Source organism: Microcaecilia unicolor, unplaced genomic scaffold (assembly GCF_901765095.1).
Source record: "Microcaecilia unicolor unplaced genomic scaffold, aMicUni1.1, whole genome shotgun sequence".
In the NCBI taxonomy this organism is placed as follows: domain Eukaryota; kingdom Metazoa; phylum Chordata; class Amphibia; order Gymnophiona; family Siphonopidae; genus Microcaecilia; species Microcaecilia unicolor.
The window spans coordinates 481,803-496,414 of record NW_021963819.1 but is presented as its reverse complement, the minus strand read 5'-3'; the positions used below and the strand labels follow the sequence as shown (position 1 = coordinate 496,414).

The window sequence follows — 14,612 nt, the reverse complement described above, 5'->3', positions numbered from 1 at the left end:
GGCGGGACCTCAACACAGTGTTTCCGGTGGCTTCACCACCACGAAGGCTTCGAACCGGAAGGAAGTGCCCGGAGGACCTGACAGTGACGTCAGTGTCCTCAGAACGTTGAGGGTGAATTTTATTATATAGGATATCAAGGTACTTTTAGCCTTTGCAGAGGGTCCACTCATTCTTGGAGGAGACTTCAATTTAGCACCTGATCAGACTGAATTGCTCCAGCGTTGATAAAGAGACAATCAAAGGGGCTAGATGGCAACTAAAAGGATTTAAAATTAATTGAGGTATGATGACAACAGCACCCAGGTCAGAAAAACTATACAGTGCCCAGTCGGCAGGTCCCACAGCAGAAATACCTTTAACTACCTCCATGGGATTCGCCATTCACCCTGATTGTCACCAGCATAGCATGTGTCCCAGGTGGTGAGTCAGTCCTTTACACTAAATAGAACTTGCAGCCCTCCAAGCGGTTCCGAGTCAAACTTTAGTCGGACTTACCACTGCCAGCTGCTCCCCACAAGCTCACAGATGAGAGGCTCAGGACTGATACTCTGTCCCACACTCTCCAGCAAACCTCTTTTTCTCTTTTTTTTTTTTTCCTTATGTTTTTTTAAGATTGTTGTGCTGGGAAAGGAAAGCTCCACAGGAATCACAGAAGAAGTGAAGGGATGGAAGAAGTAAATTCACAGGGCATCAGAGACAGGGATCTTAAGATTGCCAGATATGACTCTGCAGACCCAAGCCACCTGAAAAGATCAACTGGACCAGGAGCAAATCACTCAGAACCAGAGGCTGAAAACTGTGTCTGTCCTAGGGTTACCAGACGTCTTCTTTTAAGAGGACATGTCCTCCTCCTGGACTTCTTCAGGTATGTCCTCCCGTTTTTTTTGTTTTTTTTTAGAAAAATATCCTCTTTTTCTTTTATGTGCCTATGACCAACACAACTACCCACATAATAAGAGAAATCATCTCTGGCCTATTAGTCAGGTTAGACATATGGAGGTGCTAAAGAGAGAGAAAGGTATTGCTGATCTCCTCTCTGCTTCCCTGTTGGTTGAATTTAGGAATTTTATTGGTGCAGCACAACTTTAAGCATACAGTATGTCATCATGCAAAGACTTTTAACGTGTATCTCAGTCAGAAGCCAGCCAAAGTTGTTGAGGGATATCCACTCTTCTGATAAGTATGCTTGGGCTTAGACTCAGACAAACTCAAATCTGGAAGTTTTTGAAAGTAGATTATTGTCTACTGCTGAACTGTAAGACAGTCACTGTTTGATGTGAGTTTATTAACTAAGAGCCATTTGCTATGATTAAATGTTTGTTAATCATAGGTAGCAACCATTTTTATTTTTTGTGTCCTCTTTTTTTGTCTCTGCAAATATAGTAACCTTAGTCCATCCACCAGCTGGAGATACAAAATATTGAGGCGCTGGACTGTATGCCAAGAGAGATATATCTCAACTCAGTTTTCAGCTCTCTATCTCCACCTTCTGGTAGATGAACACAACTCTTCCACAGGTTCTGCAATAATGGGAAGCTAAATGAAAAATGTTTATACAAAATATGCTCAATTTCCCGTTTTACACATTTCTAAATGAAGATTAAAGACCACCGCCCTTCCACTAATTATTTTTTTAATTTATGGTTTGTCTGAGCACACCAACAGGACCCTTAGTTGACTTAGAGTTTTGAGCATGTAATCAAATCTTAATACTGAAATACTGCTAAAATAGATCAAGCCATTTATAACTGAACTGTGGACAAGTCTCTCTCTTTCACTTAACTGCTTTTCAAGACCACGGTATAGAATAAGTAGGGCTTTGGGAATTTAGAACAACTGCATAAAGCCAGCCACTACAAATGCTGTGTGGTGTTGTCAGAATGGAAGTGAAAAGTATATGGTTTATACTCTGAACAACAAAATACTGAAAACTCCTTTCATAATATTTATGTTATATACATCATCTAGCACAGAGTAATGTTAAGTTTAAATACCTGCAAAGAGCCGATAGGTTCTTTGGCCTTTGAAAATTTTACTTTTCACGCCTGGAGAAAGTAGATCTGAAAAACAAAGCACATGTCAGCATTAGACAGATACTTACCACTACTACTACTATTTAACATTTCTAAAGCGCTACCAGGGTTACGCAGCACTGTACAAACTAACAAAGAAGGACAGTCCCTGCTCAAAGGAGCTTACAATCTAAAGGACAAAAAAGTGCAGTCAATCAAATTGGGGGCAGTATAGATTTCCTGGCTAGAAGTACAATGGTTAGGTGCCGAAAGCGACATTGAAGAGGTGGGCTTTGAGTTATAATGGTTTGCTTTCCCCAGGAGTTCTCTCCTGCGCCTCTAAGCTCAACTGGAACCAGCTTTTATTGGGCAACAGCATTATGTCCAACTATCTGAGGCTTTTTTCCTATAATCCCCCCCCACATACACACACATACTTTAGTCCAGTTATTCAGTCAAAAGCCCTCAGCCAACAACCACACAACAGGGCTTCTAACAGAGTCCATAATGTTGTGCCCTAAGTGCAACCACTAAGGGTATTAGCATTCTCTAACAGCTAAGACTCTCCTCTCTCTCTGGAATATGAATGTTAACTTGGCCACATCTCAAGCCCTAACCATGCAGATAAATGTTTAGTTAGTCTTCTGGACAAAGGCCCAACGTTCTTTGTTGTTTTCTTTCTTTCTTTCTTATCTTATCTATGTAGCTTCCCTCTGCTCCTATGGTCTTTCAAGCTCAAAGAGATCTAACCCCTACTGAGGTTATGCCATCACACACCCTTATTCCCAATTACTGCGATGTTCCCTACTTTTACCCCTTCTCCTGCAGACCAGCCACTGCAGTGACAATCCTTAATCAGGAGTCAAACACTGCAGAACCCTCTGAAAGCAGGTAACACACAGCAGAGGATGGCAGATAAGGAACAAATGGTCCATTTGGCCCCATCTACACTGTTCTACCTAAAGATATATTCAAGCTGTCATATGTACAAGCCTGATTACTGCAGTTATTACTTTTGATAAGAATCTGTTTTGTCACCTTTCCTCCTTGCTCCTCTAACGTTCTGGATAAATAAGCATATTAAATTGTTTTTAAGTAGAAAATCTCCTGCATTTTACCAAAAACAGAAATATTTATTATCTCATCTGTACCCCCCAGTTTCCCAACAACGTCAAAACCTTCAAAACCTTCTTTCCTCCAGTAGGATCTCCTTATGTCTCCCTTCATATGGCCAGTGCTTTAGCAGCCCCTCTCTGAACAACTCCCATCATGTTCTCTGCATCCTTATAAAGGTTAAGGCCTTCAGAGCAGCACACAGTACTCAAGGTGTAGTTTCATTAGTGACCTATAACCTCCTTTTTGCTAGTTCATATCTCTGCTTCTGTATCCAGACATATTACTAAAGCTGCATGTTGCTATTTTACACCAACTAGGCACTTTCAAATATGAATTACTACTGGATCTTTCTTGTTTAATAATTCGCAGTTTTAGTCTCTCCAGTTGATGAGTGGCTAACAGATTCTTGGGTGCTGTAAACGCTTTTTCCAAAGCATCCACAGCTTTGGCTAACCCAAGAAGCAGAAGTCTAGGCTCCAGAATCAAATCCATAGCAATGTTTAGCACTGCCTCTGAGCCAACCCCATTTTATCTCTGGTCTCTTATAAATAATGATGTGCAGCAATACAGAACTATAAATCGCCATGTTTAGCAAACAAGAATGATTACATATGAAACCCAAATAGATTCAGACAAAATTATGAAGTCTAAGCTCTGTGATTAAATTTTGCAAATCAATGGACTGCACTGTATTTAGCTTCTTGAGCCTTTACCTTTACTGATTTCCAGATCCACTGGATACTCAACATTCTTGATGAGTTTTTGGCATCCACCTGTCTTCTCATACACAAATCGCTTCAGGTGTAAAACAAGAACGGGTGGCAGCTCTTCCAGGGTCACTCGACGACTAATCTCAACCTAACATACAGAAAACACAAAACGTAAGCATGAAACCAGCCATGATGCTTGTCCATATCAACACGGAGGGAGCAGCAGGCCATGTTGGGCAAACTCATTTACTGTGTTCTATTTGCTGCAGGTCAAAAATGCCTCCAACTCTACCCCAAAAAGTACCAAGCTATGGCTTTAGTAGATCATTAAATATAAAGGAAAAAAGTTACAGAATTGGGACTGAGAGGACACTTTAAAGAGGCATATTTTCAAAGCACTTAAGCCTTCCAAAGTTCCATAGAAACCTATGGAACTTTGGAAGGCTAAGTGCTTTGAAAATGAGCCCCTTTGTACATTAAAAAAAGTTTTCTTATGCAAGCTTTTGAGACGAAAGTTACAGATCTCACACGCTCATACATCACATTATAGATCCTGGCAACACAAGTTACTTACTTACTAATTTTTATGAAACTAGAAGATGGGCACCCCTCACCAGCAATTCAAACCTTTTCCGGAGACGGGCAGGCGGTAGAACTAGAGGACATGAATTGAGGTTGAAGGGGGGGCAGACTCAGGACTAATGTCAGGAAGTATTTTTTCACAGAGAGGGTGGTGGATATGTGGAATGCCCTCCCGCGGGAGGTGGCGGAGATGAAAACGGTAAAGGAATTCAAACAAGCGTGGGATAAACACAAAGGAATTCTGTTTAGAAGGAATGGTTCCGTGGAATATTAGCGGAGACTGGGTGGCGATGCCGGTAATTGGAAACAAAACGGGAGCTGGGCAGACTTCTACGGTCTACGCCTTGATCGTGACTGAATAGATATGGATGGGCTAGAGTGTAAATTTTAAGGGGCTTCGATGTTAGCTTCAGAACTTAGTACAAGACTTCTACGGTCTGTGCCTTGAGAACAGAAATGACAAATCAAACTCGGGTATACATATAAAGTATCACATACCATGTAAAATGAGTTTATCTTGTTGGGCAGACTGGATGGACCGTACAGGTCTTTATCTGCCATCATTTACTATGTTACTTGTTGGGCTCATCAGTGAGCCTCTACACTGGAAGCTGCACGTATGGGGATCCACTGGTAGAAAGTACTACCATGCATGTAGGAATAAGACCAAAAATGCCCCTCTATTTATTGTATTCTTTTCAACCTAATGTATAGATAAGGGATTGAGAATGTACATCTGTCTATGTCTAGGGGCAAAACTACCCTTTAAAAATTGAATGGAAATGAAGCAAATTTCGCATGGGGGTGGGAGGGGAGGAAGCCAGTGAAAGAAATACATCACATTTCAGAAAAATAAACCATAAAATGGTGTAATATATTTCTAAAGGGGAAGCAGTTCTAGTTTCTGCATTGTACAAACAGAAGGTAGGGAATCACTCCTTTCTGTTTCTCCCCCCCTCCCCCCCACCTTCCCTACTTTAGTCACACACAAACAAAATAAGCACAGGGACTGGAAGTAATTCAATGGCAATGCTCCACATGCTTTCTCCACCATGCCACCTTCCACTTCCCGATGCTGTCACACCCCCATCTCTGATGGGCTATACTTTAGCGATTCAGATATGCATTTCTTTTTCTTTGTTAATTCTACTGTGAAACCTACTGACTGAACTGTACAGCTCTCTTAATGGTTAATAATCTAGAGCTATACCGAATAGCATATTTTACTATTCAGCCGAATACGAATAATGGGCACTGAGCTTTAACATAACAAATAATAAAAGAAGCAAAGTGAAATCAGGGATCAAGTGTTTATTTCAGTAAGATTTAGCACAGTAGAGCCCCGGATTATTCTAACTCAAATTTAAAGCACTAATCGGCCAAATATGAATAACGTATTCAGGGCACTATTTGGGGTCAAATCAAATCGAATATGAATATTTGGTACAGCCCTAGTTACTACTGTATGTATACTGCCATCTTATACCTGTTGCCAAGAGACTGTAGTACCCATGGTTAAACTAAAATCCACACAATGAAATCAAGAGTGACAACTAATGATGTATTATAATACTAGGTTTAATTTTATTATTATTTCCAATCCTGTGTGTGTTAGAAAGAACTATACATTAGGGGTTGAGAATAGCCCTATACGGAGGCAAAATTACTCTCTGAAAATTTAATTCGACTAAATTTGGCATGATGAAAAAACTAATGAAAACACACATGGAGAAATGGCCCACATCCGAGAGGGGAGCAAAGAAATAAGCTCCCCAAAAATGGTCTCAAGATATTTCAGTGGAAGGCATTCCCAACTCCTGCAGTATAGTGACATCTAATGGTTAGCTATATCATCGTACTTGTTTTCATTTTATTATTCTTTCCTAACCAACAGAACGTTTGGGTTCGACTCCAGGCAAACTACCCTTTCCAGGTCAGATGCCCATATACACAACTAACACAGATATAGGCAACGTAAAGAATTCCATGAGCCATGCTCTCTATTCTTCCCTCACTTCTTTTTAAATCTAAGGTATTTGGAGTGGAGGAGTAGCCTAGTGGTTAGTGCAGTGGACTTTGATCCTGGGGAACTGAGTTTGATTTCCACTGCAGCTCCTTATGACTCTGGGCAAGTCACTTAACCCTCCATTGCCCCAGGTACAAAATAAGTACCTGAATATATGTAAACCGCTTTGAATGTAGTTGCAAAAACCTCAGAAAGGCGGTATATCAAGTCCCATTTCCCAGTGGCGTAGCAGGGGGGGCTGCCACCCGGGGCGGTTCGCCGTTGCACCCCCCCCCCCCCCGGGTGCAGCACGATGACACCCCCCTCCCCCCCACGACCAGCTCCCGCACCCTACCTTTAAAAAGAATATCGGGAGGCGAGGCGCAGCGCCTCGCGCCTGCCCTGCACGTAAAAGAAATGTGGACCGTCGGGCCTTCTCTCGCTCTGTCTGTCCCACCCTTGCGGAAATAGGAAGTTGCGTCAGCGGAGGGCGGGACAGATAGAGCGAGGGAAGACCCGACGGTCCGCATTTCTTTTACGTGCAGGGCAGGCGCGCAAGGCGCTGCGCCTCGCCTCCAGATATTCTTTTTAAAGGTAGGGTGCGGGGAGCTGGTCGGGGGGGGGGGGGGGTGGTGGTGTCAATTCGCCGAGGGGGGGGAGCTGGCAGGGAGCACCCCCCCCTGAGCTGACACCCGGGGGGGACCACCCCCCCCCCCCCCCCCCCCCTTGCTACGCCACCACCATTTCCCTTTCCCCTTTCATGGGTAAACTGTGTACTATATTAACACCATAAAAGTTGCTTGAGCATTTTAACATAGCTGCCTTTAGTCAAACCTTCAAAACTGCTGTTTAAAACATCCGTAGGTAGTTTTTTTGGATGCTTATACTTCCAGACAGACAGTGAAATATACAGACACAAATACCAGCATCTAAATTTCTTCCAAACCCCAAATTGAACAGTGGGTTGTCAGTAAAGATGTTTAAACCATCTGCAGTAAAACCAGAAATGACAGACGAGAGGAACCAGGATGCATCTGGCAAATCCCAAGGAGCTTTGCACTGTATACATTACTCCCACATACAGTTTCCTTTACACAGCAGCCCATGCAATGTTCCTACTTCAGTGTTTCTAAATTTCCTAAGCCACATTCTAGACAAGACTGGCTCATATATACCTGGCCTCTGAGAATGGTTTCCTGCCTCCACTTGTCTTTAATATTATAGTTTACATTATTCATGACTTCCTAGCAAGTATTATATGTTGAGATGGGCAAGTACCATATGCTAAAACTAAGCCATGGAAAAGCACACATTGCTTACACATCGGTGTGCATGGGGGGGGGAGGGGTTGCAGGGGCAATGAAGCATTTAATCTAGATAAAAGAACATTTACCCACATAGAAAAACCTTCATTATTGACAACCCCCAATCCCAGTGTGGAATAAGGGCCAAAACATTTTATCCACACACAAAAAAAAAAGGGGGGGGGGGTTGGGGAATAATCAAGGAAGAAAGAGTACACGAGGTGAATTCACTTTCAAAACTCTATGCCTACTTTCTAGCAAGAACTTTGCACCTATTTTAATCAGGGTATAAAATATGTGCGTTTCTCTTTGAAAATCAGCTTGAAGCCTTGCAGATAACCCGCAAGGTTTTCATGGCATTTCAAAAATCCTTCCCCCCCCCCCCCCCCCCAATTCTTTTCCTAGTCCTCCTGAACAAAGAACTGACCTTTAATATCAATTTAGGCTACTGGAGACTAGGCTACTTGATAATGCAATACTGAAAATAAAGCCTTATACACCTGCTGCAGGGAAAAATAACTTCATTTTTTTTTCACATTTGTTTTATTATTTTCCATTATAAACATAACAGTATCCACACTATATCCTTGTACAGAGATTAGAACTTCTCTTTCAACTCAATGAAAACCTTGCGGGTTATCTGCAAGGCTTCAAGCTGATTTTCAAAGAGAAACTCACATATTTTATACCCTGATTAAAACAGGTGCAAAGTTCTTGCAGAGCAGGTGGGGGGGAAGAGGGGTTGGTGGTTGGGAGGCGAGGATAGGGGAGGGCAGACTTTTATACGGTCTGTGCCAGAGCCGGTGATGGAAGGCGGGACAGGTGGTTGGGAGGCAGGAAAAACTGCTGGGCAGACTTATACGATCTGTGCCCTGAGAAAGACAGGTACAAATCAAGGTAAGGTATACACATGAGTTTATCTTGGGCAGACTGGATGGACCGTGCAGGTCTTTTTCTGCCGTCATCTACTATGTTACTATGTAACTAACATGTTTCCAACTATTACCCTCCCTCCCCTATTATATTCCCCCCCTCTTAGGTAGTTTTGTGACCAATTCTCTTTAGACTTGTCCATGTGACAAATTGATCACGAGTGTCCGAGAGGATAACCACTGATCATAGGGATTCCACGTTTTATGGTGCTGCGGAATACGGCCAGTGCGTAAAGCTGTTAACTTCGACATCAGATGAATATAGTCTAATTTCCGCAACACTGACCGCAGTTCCGGAAGTGTGGGTTGCTTCCATGCCGCAGCCATAACTTTAATTTTTTAATTATTTTCTCCAAAATTGTGAATGTTATTTCAGATTCAGCACTCCCAACTGCAAGGGCTTTGGACAAACTCAGCAAAAGGGTAGAACGGAGGGGAAATGTAGTAAGCATGTGCCCCTGTCCCCTCATCTCCAAACACTATGAAGGAAGACAGTTAAAATGACTTTCTTTGATTCATATAAAGTGGGAGGAAAGTGCTGAAGATTTAAGATGGCTAATGAGAAAATATGAGGTGCTTTTTTTTTTTTAGTTCTGATTCTCATTATCTGAAAAAGAACAGTGAATATTCTTCTTGAAGTCTCATAAGCTGGGGGATGAATAAGCAGTGAAGTTGCTTTTCGACTTCCTCTCCAAGTATCGATATAACTCATCAGAGCTTGTGAAATACTAGAATTCCAGAACCAGGAATCCTCTTCTCCTGCCCCCACATTATTGGTACTGCAGTCACCCGAACTTTCCTAAGAATATCTATCATAAGAAACAATATCATCTTTACCGAAGTAAAGCTGGAAGGCTACTGCCTCAAGCAAAAGCAAATTACCAACGATATACTATGTAAGATCCTCTATCAAGCTAACATGCTCTTGGCACTAGTGCTTCATCCCTGTGTCTAATACTTACATTTCATTTTTTTTGTCCTAAATAGTTTATTTCTTGCACATCCTTATGTTTGTATTAAACAGCATGTGACTTTTTATTACTATCACGACCTCTCTTGCAAAAGAGTTGACTTGTTCAGTTGTTGATGCTGCATTCATGCACTGTATGTCTAAGTCTTACCTGCACTAAGTTGTGGCACTGATCAGCAAAAGCGTTTCTTATATATGCACATGTCTGGATAAGCTTTCATTTTTTTTTTTGTTACATTTGTACCCCGCGCTTTCCCATTCATGGCAGGCTCAATGCGGCTTACATGGGGCAATGGAGGGTTAAGTGACTTGCCCAGAGTCACAAGGAGCTGCCTGTGCCTGAGGTGGGAATTGAGCTCAGTTCCTCAGTTCCCCAGGACCAAAGTCCACCACCCTAACCACTAGGCCACTCCTCCACTGTTGCTACTATTTGAGATTCTACATGGAATGTTGCTATTCCACTAGCAACATTCCATGTAGAAGTCGGCCCTTGCACATCACCAATGTGGCTGCGCAGGCTTCTGCTTCTGTGAGTCTGACGTCCTGCACATACGTGCAGGACGTCAGACTCACAGAAACAGAAGCCTGCGCAGCCTTCTACATGGAATGTTGCTAGTGGCATGTAGAATCTCCAATAGTAGCAACATTCCATGTAGAATCTCCAATAGTAGCAACATTCCATGTAGAAGTCAACCCTTGCAGATCACCAATGTGGCCGCGCAGGCTTCTGCTTCTGTGAGTCTGATGGCCTGCAAGTACGTGCAGGATGTCAGACTCACAGAAACAGAAGCCTGCGCAGCCTTCTACATGGAATGTTGCTAGTGGAATAGCAACATTCCATGTAGAGTCTCCAATAGTAGCAACATTCCATGTAGAGTCTCCAACAGTAGCAACATTCCATGTAGAGTCTCCAACAGTAGCAACATTCCATGTAGAATCTCCAATAGTATCTATTTTATTTTTGTTACATTTGTACCCTGCGCTTTCCCACTCATGGCAGGCTCAATGCGGCTTACATGGGGCAATGGAGGGTTAAGTGACTTGCCCAGAGTCACAAGGAGCTGCCTGTGCCTGAAGTGGGAATCAAACTCAGTTCCCCAGGACCAGAGTCCACCACCCTAACCACTAGGCCACTGTTGCTACTATTGGAGATTCTACATGGAATGTTGCTATTCCACTAGCAACATTCCATGTAGAAGTCAGTCCATGTAGTTAAAAGTCGGCCCTTGCAGATCACCAATGTGGCCGCGCAGGCTTCTGCTTCTGTGAGTCTGATGGCCTGCAAGTACGTGCAGGATGTCAGACTCACAGAAACAGAAGCCTGCGCAGCCTTCTACATGGAATGTTGCTAGTGGAATAGCAACATTCCATGTAGAATCTCCAATAGTAGCAACATTCCATGTAGAATCTCCAATAGTAGCAACATTCCATGTAGAAGTCAGCCCTTGCAGATCACCAATGTGGCCGCGCAGGCTTCTGCTTCTGTGAGTCTGATGGCCTGCAAGTACGTGCAGGATGTCAGGCTCACAGAAACAGAAGCCTGCGCAGCCTTCTACATGGAATGTTGCTAGTGGAATAGCAACATTCCATGTAGAGTCTCCAATAGTAGCAACATTCCATGTAGAGTCTCCAACAGTAGCAACATTCCATGTAGAGTCTCCAACAGTAGCAACATTCCATGTAGAATCTCCAATAGTATCTATTTTATTTTTGTTACATTTGTACCCTGCGCTTTCCCACTCATGGCAGGCTCAATGCGGCTTACATGGGGCAATGGAGGGTTAAGTGACTTGCCCAGAGTCACAAGGAGCTGCCTGTGCCTGAAGTGGGAATCAAACTCAGTTCCCCAGGACCAGAGTCCACCACCCTAACCACTAGGCCACTGTTGCTACTATTGGAGATTCTACATGGAATGTTGCTATTCCACTAGCAACATTCCATGTAGAAGTCAGTCCATGTAGTTAAAAGTCGGCCCTTGCAGATCACCAATGTGGCCGCGCAGGCTTCTGCTTCTGTGAGTCTGATGGCCTGCAAGTACGTGCAGGATGTCAGACTCACAGAAACAGAAGCCTGCGCAGCCTTCTACATGGAATGTTGCTAGTGGAATAGCAACATTCCATGTAGAATCTCCAATAGTAGCAACATTCCATGTAGAATCTCCAATAGTAGCAACATTCCATGTAGAAGTCAGCCCTTGCAGATCACCAATGTGGCCGCGCAGGCTTCTGCTTCTGTGAGTCTGATGGCCTGCAAGTACGTGCAGGATGTCAGGCTCACAGAAACAGAAGCCTGCGCAGCCTTCTACATGGAATGTTGCTAGTGGAATAGCAACATTCCATGTAGAGTCTCCAATAGTAGCAACATTCCATGTAGAGTCTCCAACAGTAGCAACATTCCATGTAGAGTCTCCAACAGTAGCAACATTCCATGTAGAATCTCCAATAGTATCTATTTTATTTTTGTTACATTTGTACCCTGCGCTTTCCCACTCATGGCAGGCTCAATGCGGCTTACATGGGGCAATGGAGGGTTAAGTGACTTGCCCAGAGTCACAAGGAGCTGCCTGTGCCTGAAGTGGGAATCAAACTCAGTTCCCCAGGACCAGAGTCCACCACCCTAACCACTAGGCCACTGTTGCTACTATTGGAGATTCTACATGGAATGTTGCTATTCCACTAGCAACATTCCATGTAGAAGTCAGTCCATGTAGTTAAAGTCGGCCCTTGCAGATCACCAATGTGGCCGCGCAGGCTTCTGCTTCTGTGAGTCTGATGGCCTGCAAGTACGTGCAGGATGTCAGACTCACAGAAACAGAAGCCTGCGCAGCCTTCTACATGGAATGTTGCTAGTGGAATAGCAACATTCCATGTAGAATCTCCAATAGTAGCAACATTCCATGTAGAATCTCCAATAGTAGCAACATTCCATGTAGAAGTCAGCCCTTGCAGATCACCAATGTGGCCGCGCAGGCTTCTGCTTCTGTGAGTCTGATGGCCTGCAAGTACGTGCAGGATGTCAGGCTCACAGAAACAGAAGCCTGCGCAGCCTTCTACATGGAATGTTGCTAGTGGAATAGCAACATTCCATGTAGAGTCTCCAATAGTAGCAACATTCCATGTAGAGTCTCCAACAGTAGCAACATTCCATGTAGAGTCTCCAACAGTAGCAACATTCCATGTAGAATCTCCAATAGTATCTATTTTATTTTTGTTACATTTGTACCCTGCGCTTTCCCACTCATGGCAGGCTCAATGCGGCTTACATGGGGCAATGGAGGGTTAAGTGACTTGCCCAGAGTCACAAGGAGCTGCCTGTGCCTGAAGTGGGAATCAAACTCAGTTCCCCAGGACCAGAGTCCACCACCCTAACCACTAGGCCACTCCTCCACACATCAGATCAAAACATTTAGAAACATAACATTTTAGTTTTGGCATTTGAAGTTGTACATTTTTAGCTCAGTAGCTTCTTGTTGATCATTTGGGCTTCGAATTCAGTCGGCGCCTATTTCAACACAGCACCAGCAGCTTTCATTTGCAGTTACCCCAGGTAGTTCTTTTTATTCTTCAACCATCCTCCGTCTATAACCCAGGCCCCTCAGTGACAGCCCCCAGTAAGGGGCCATAGAGAGCAGTTCCTTTCAGTATCCAGGATGTGTGCATACTGAACCTCACTGTTGTGCAATGGCTTTGATTTTTCTCTCCTTTGGGGCCTCTGAGTGCTGGATCTATAACACATGCAGTCCTTTAATCTACTACTTATCATTTCTATTGCGCTACAAGGCATATGCAGCGCTGTACACCATACACAAAGACAGTCCCTGCTCAAAGAGCTTACAATCTAGATAAAACAGTACACTTAAGACAGAACAATTAAGGGTAAGGGAATAAAGTGGTGAAGATAAGGGACAGGACAAGTGAGTTAGGAGTCAAAAGCAGTGGTAAAGAGGTGGGTTTTGAGTTTGGACTTGAAAACGGCCAAAGACGGGGCTAGACGTACAGGCTCGGGAAGTCTATTCTAGGCGTGAGGTGCAGCGAGATAAAAGGAGCGGAGTCTTGAATTATCAGTAGAGGAGAAAGGGACAGATAAGAGAGATTTATCTACAGAACGGAGTACTCGAGGGGGCACGTAGGGGGAGACAAGAGTGGAGAGGTACTGGGGAGCGGCAGAGTGAATGCACTTATAGGTCAATAGGAGAAGTTTGAATTGAATATGGAAACGGATAAGGAGCCAGTGAAGCGCCTTAAGGAGAGGGCTAATGTGGGCATAGCGACTTTGGCGGAAAACGAGTCGCCCAGCAGAGTTTTGGATTGACTGAAGAGAAGAGAGATGGCTAAGAGGGAGGCCCGGTGAGAAGTAGGTTACAATAATCAAGACGAGAGGTGATTAAGAGTGTGGATAAGGGTTCTGGTAGAGTGCTCAGAGATGAGGGGACGGATTTTACTGATGTTATAGAGAAAGAAACGACAGGTTTTGGCAATCTGCTGAATGTGAGCAGAGAAGGAGAGAAAGGAGTCAAAGATGACCCCAAGGTTACGAGCTGATGAGACAGGGAGAATGAGAGTGTCATCCACCGAAATAGAGAAAGGGGGGAGAGGAGAGGTAGGTTTTGGGGAAAAGACGAGAAGCTCGGTTTTAGCCATGTTAAATCTCTGGCATATTGGCGGCTATCACTTTCAGTAAGTCTTCAGTCAAGTTTGCTAGATTTAATAGTCAACTGAATAAAGTAAAACATTTTTCTCCAAGAGATTTAAATAGATCACGGCAAACTACTTGTGTACTTTTGAAATCTTGTCTCCTTGTAGATATCGCACTTGTCCTGACACTGCTGCTGCTGCTAGCATGCCACAAGCAAATGACAGCTCTGAAAATTCCATGTTAGCGCTGGTCCAGAAAGTGGGTACCAAAAATTATTTTACAGATACCTGTGTCTTGTAATAATACACAAAAGTCAAAGTGGAAGCTAAGAAAGAGTGAGACATT

At 43.6% G+C, this 14,612-nt stretch overlaps 1 protein-coding gene across 1 annotated transcript in view; it reads right to left on the bottom strand.

The window, feature by feature from the left end:
* The window catches only part of LOC115459662 (ubiquitin carboxyl-terminal hydrolase 10-like), a 185,700-nt gene that overhangs the window by 15,560 nt on the left and 155,528 nt on the right, over positions 1 to 14,612 (bottom strand). Inside the window, exons 12-13 of the mRNA XM_030189467.1 lie at positions 3,843 to 3,987; positions 1,996 to 2,061 (exon numbers count right to left, since the gene is read on the bottom strand). Coding sequence (XP_030045327.1) covers positions 1,996 to 2,061; positions 3,843 to 3,987 — 211 coding nt within the window. The remainder of the gene's footprint in view (positions 1 to 1,995; positions 2,062 to 3,842; positions 3,988 to 14,612) is intronic.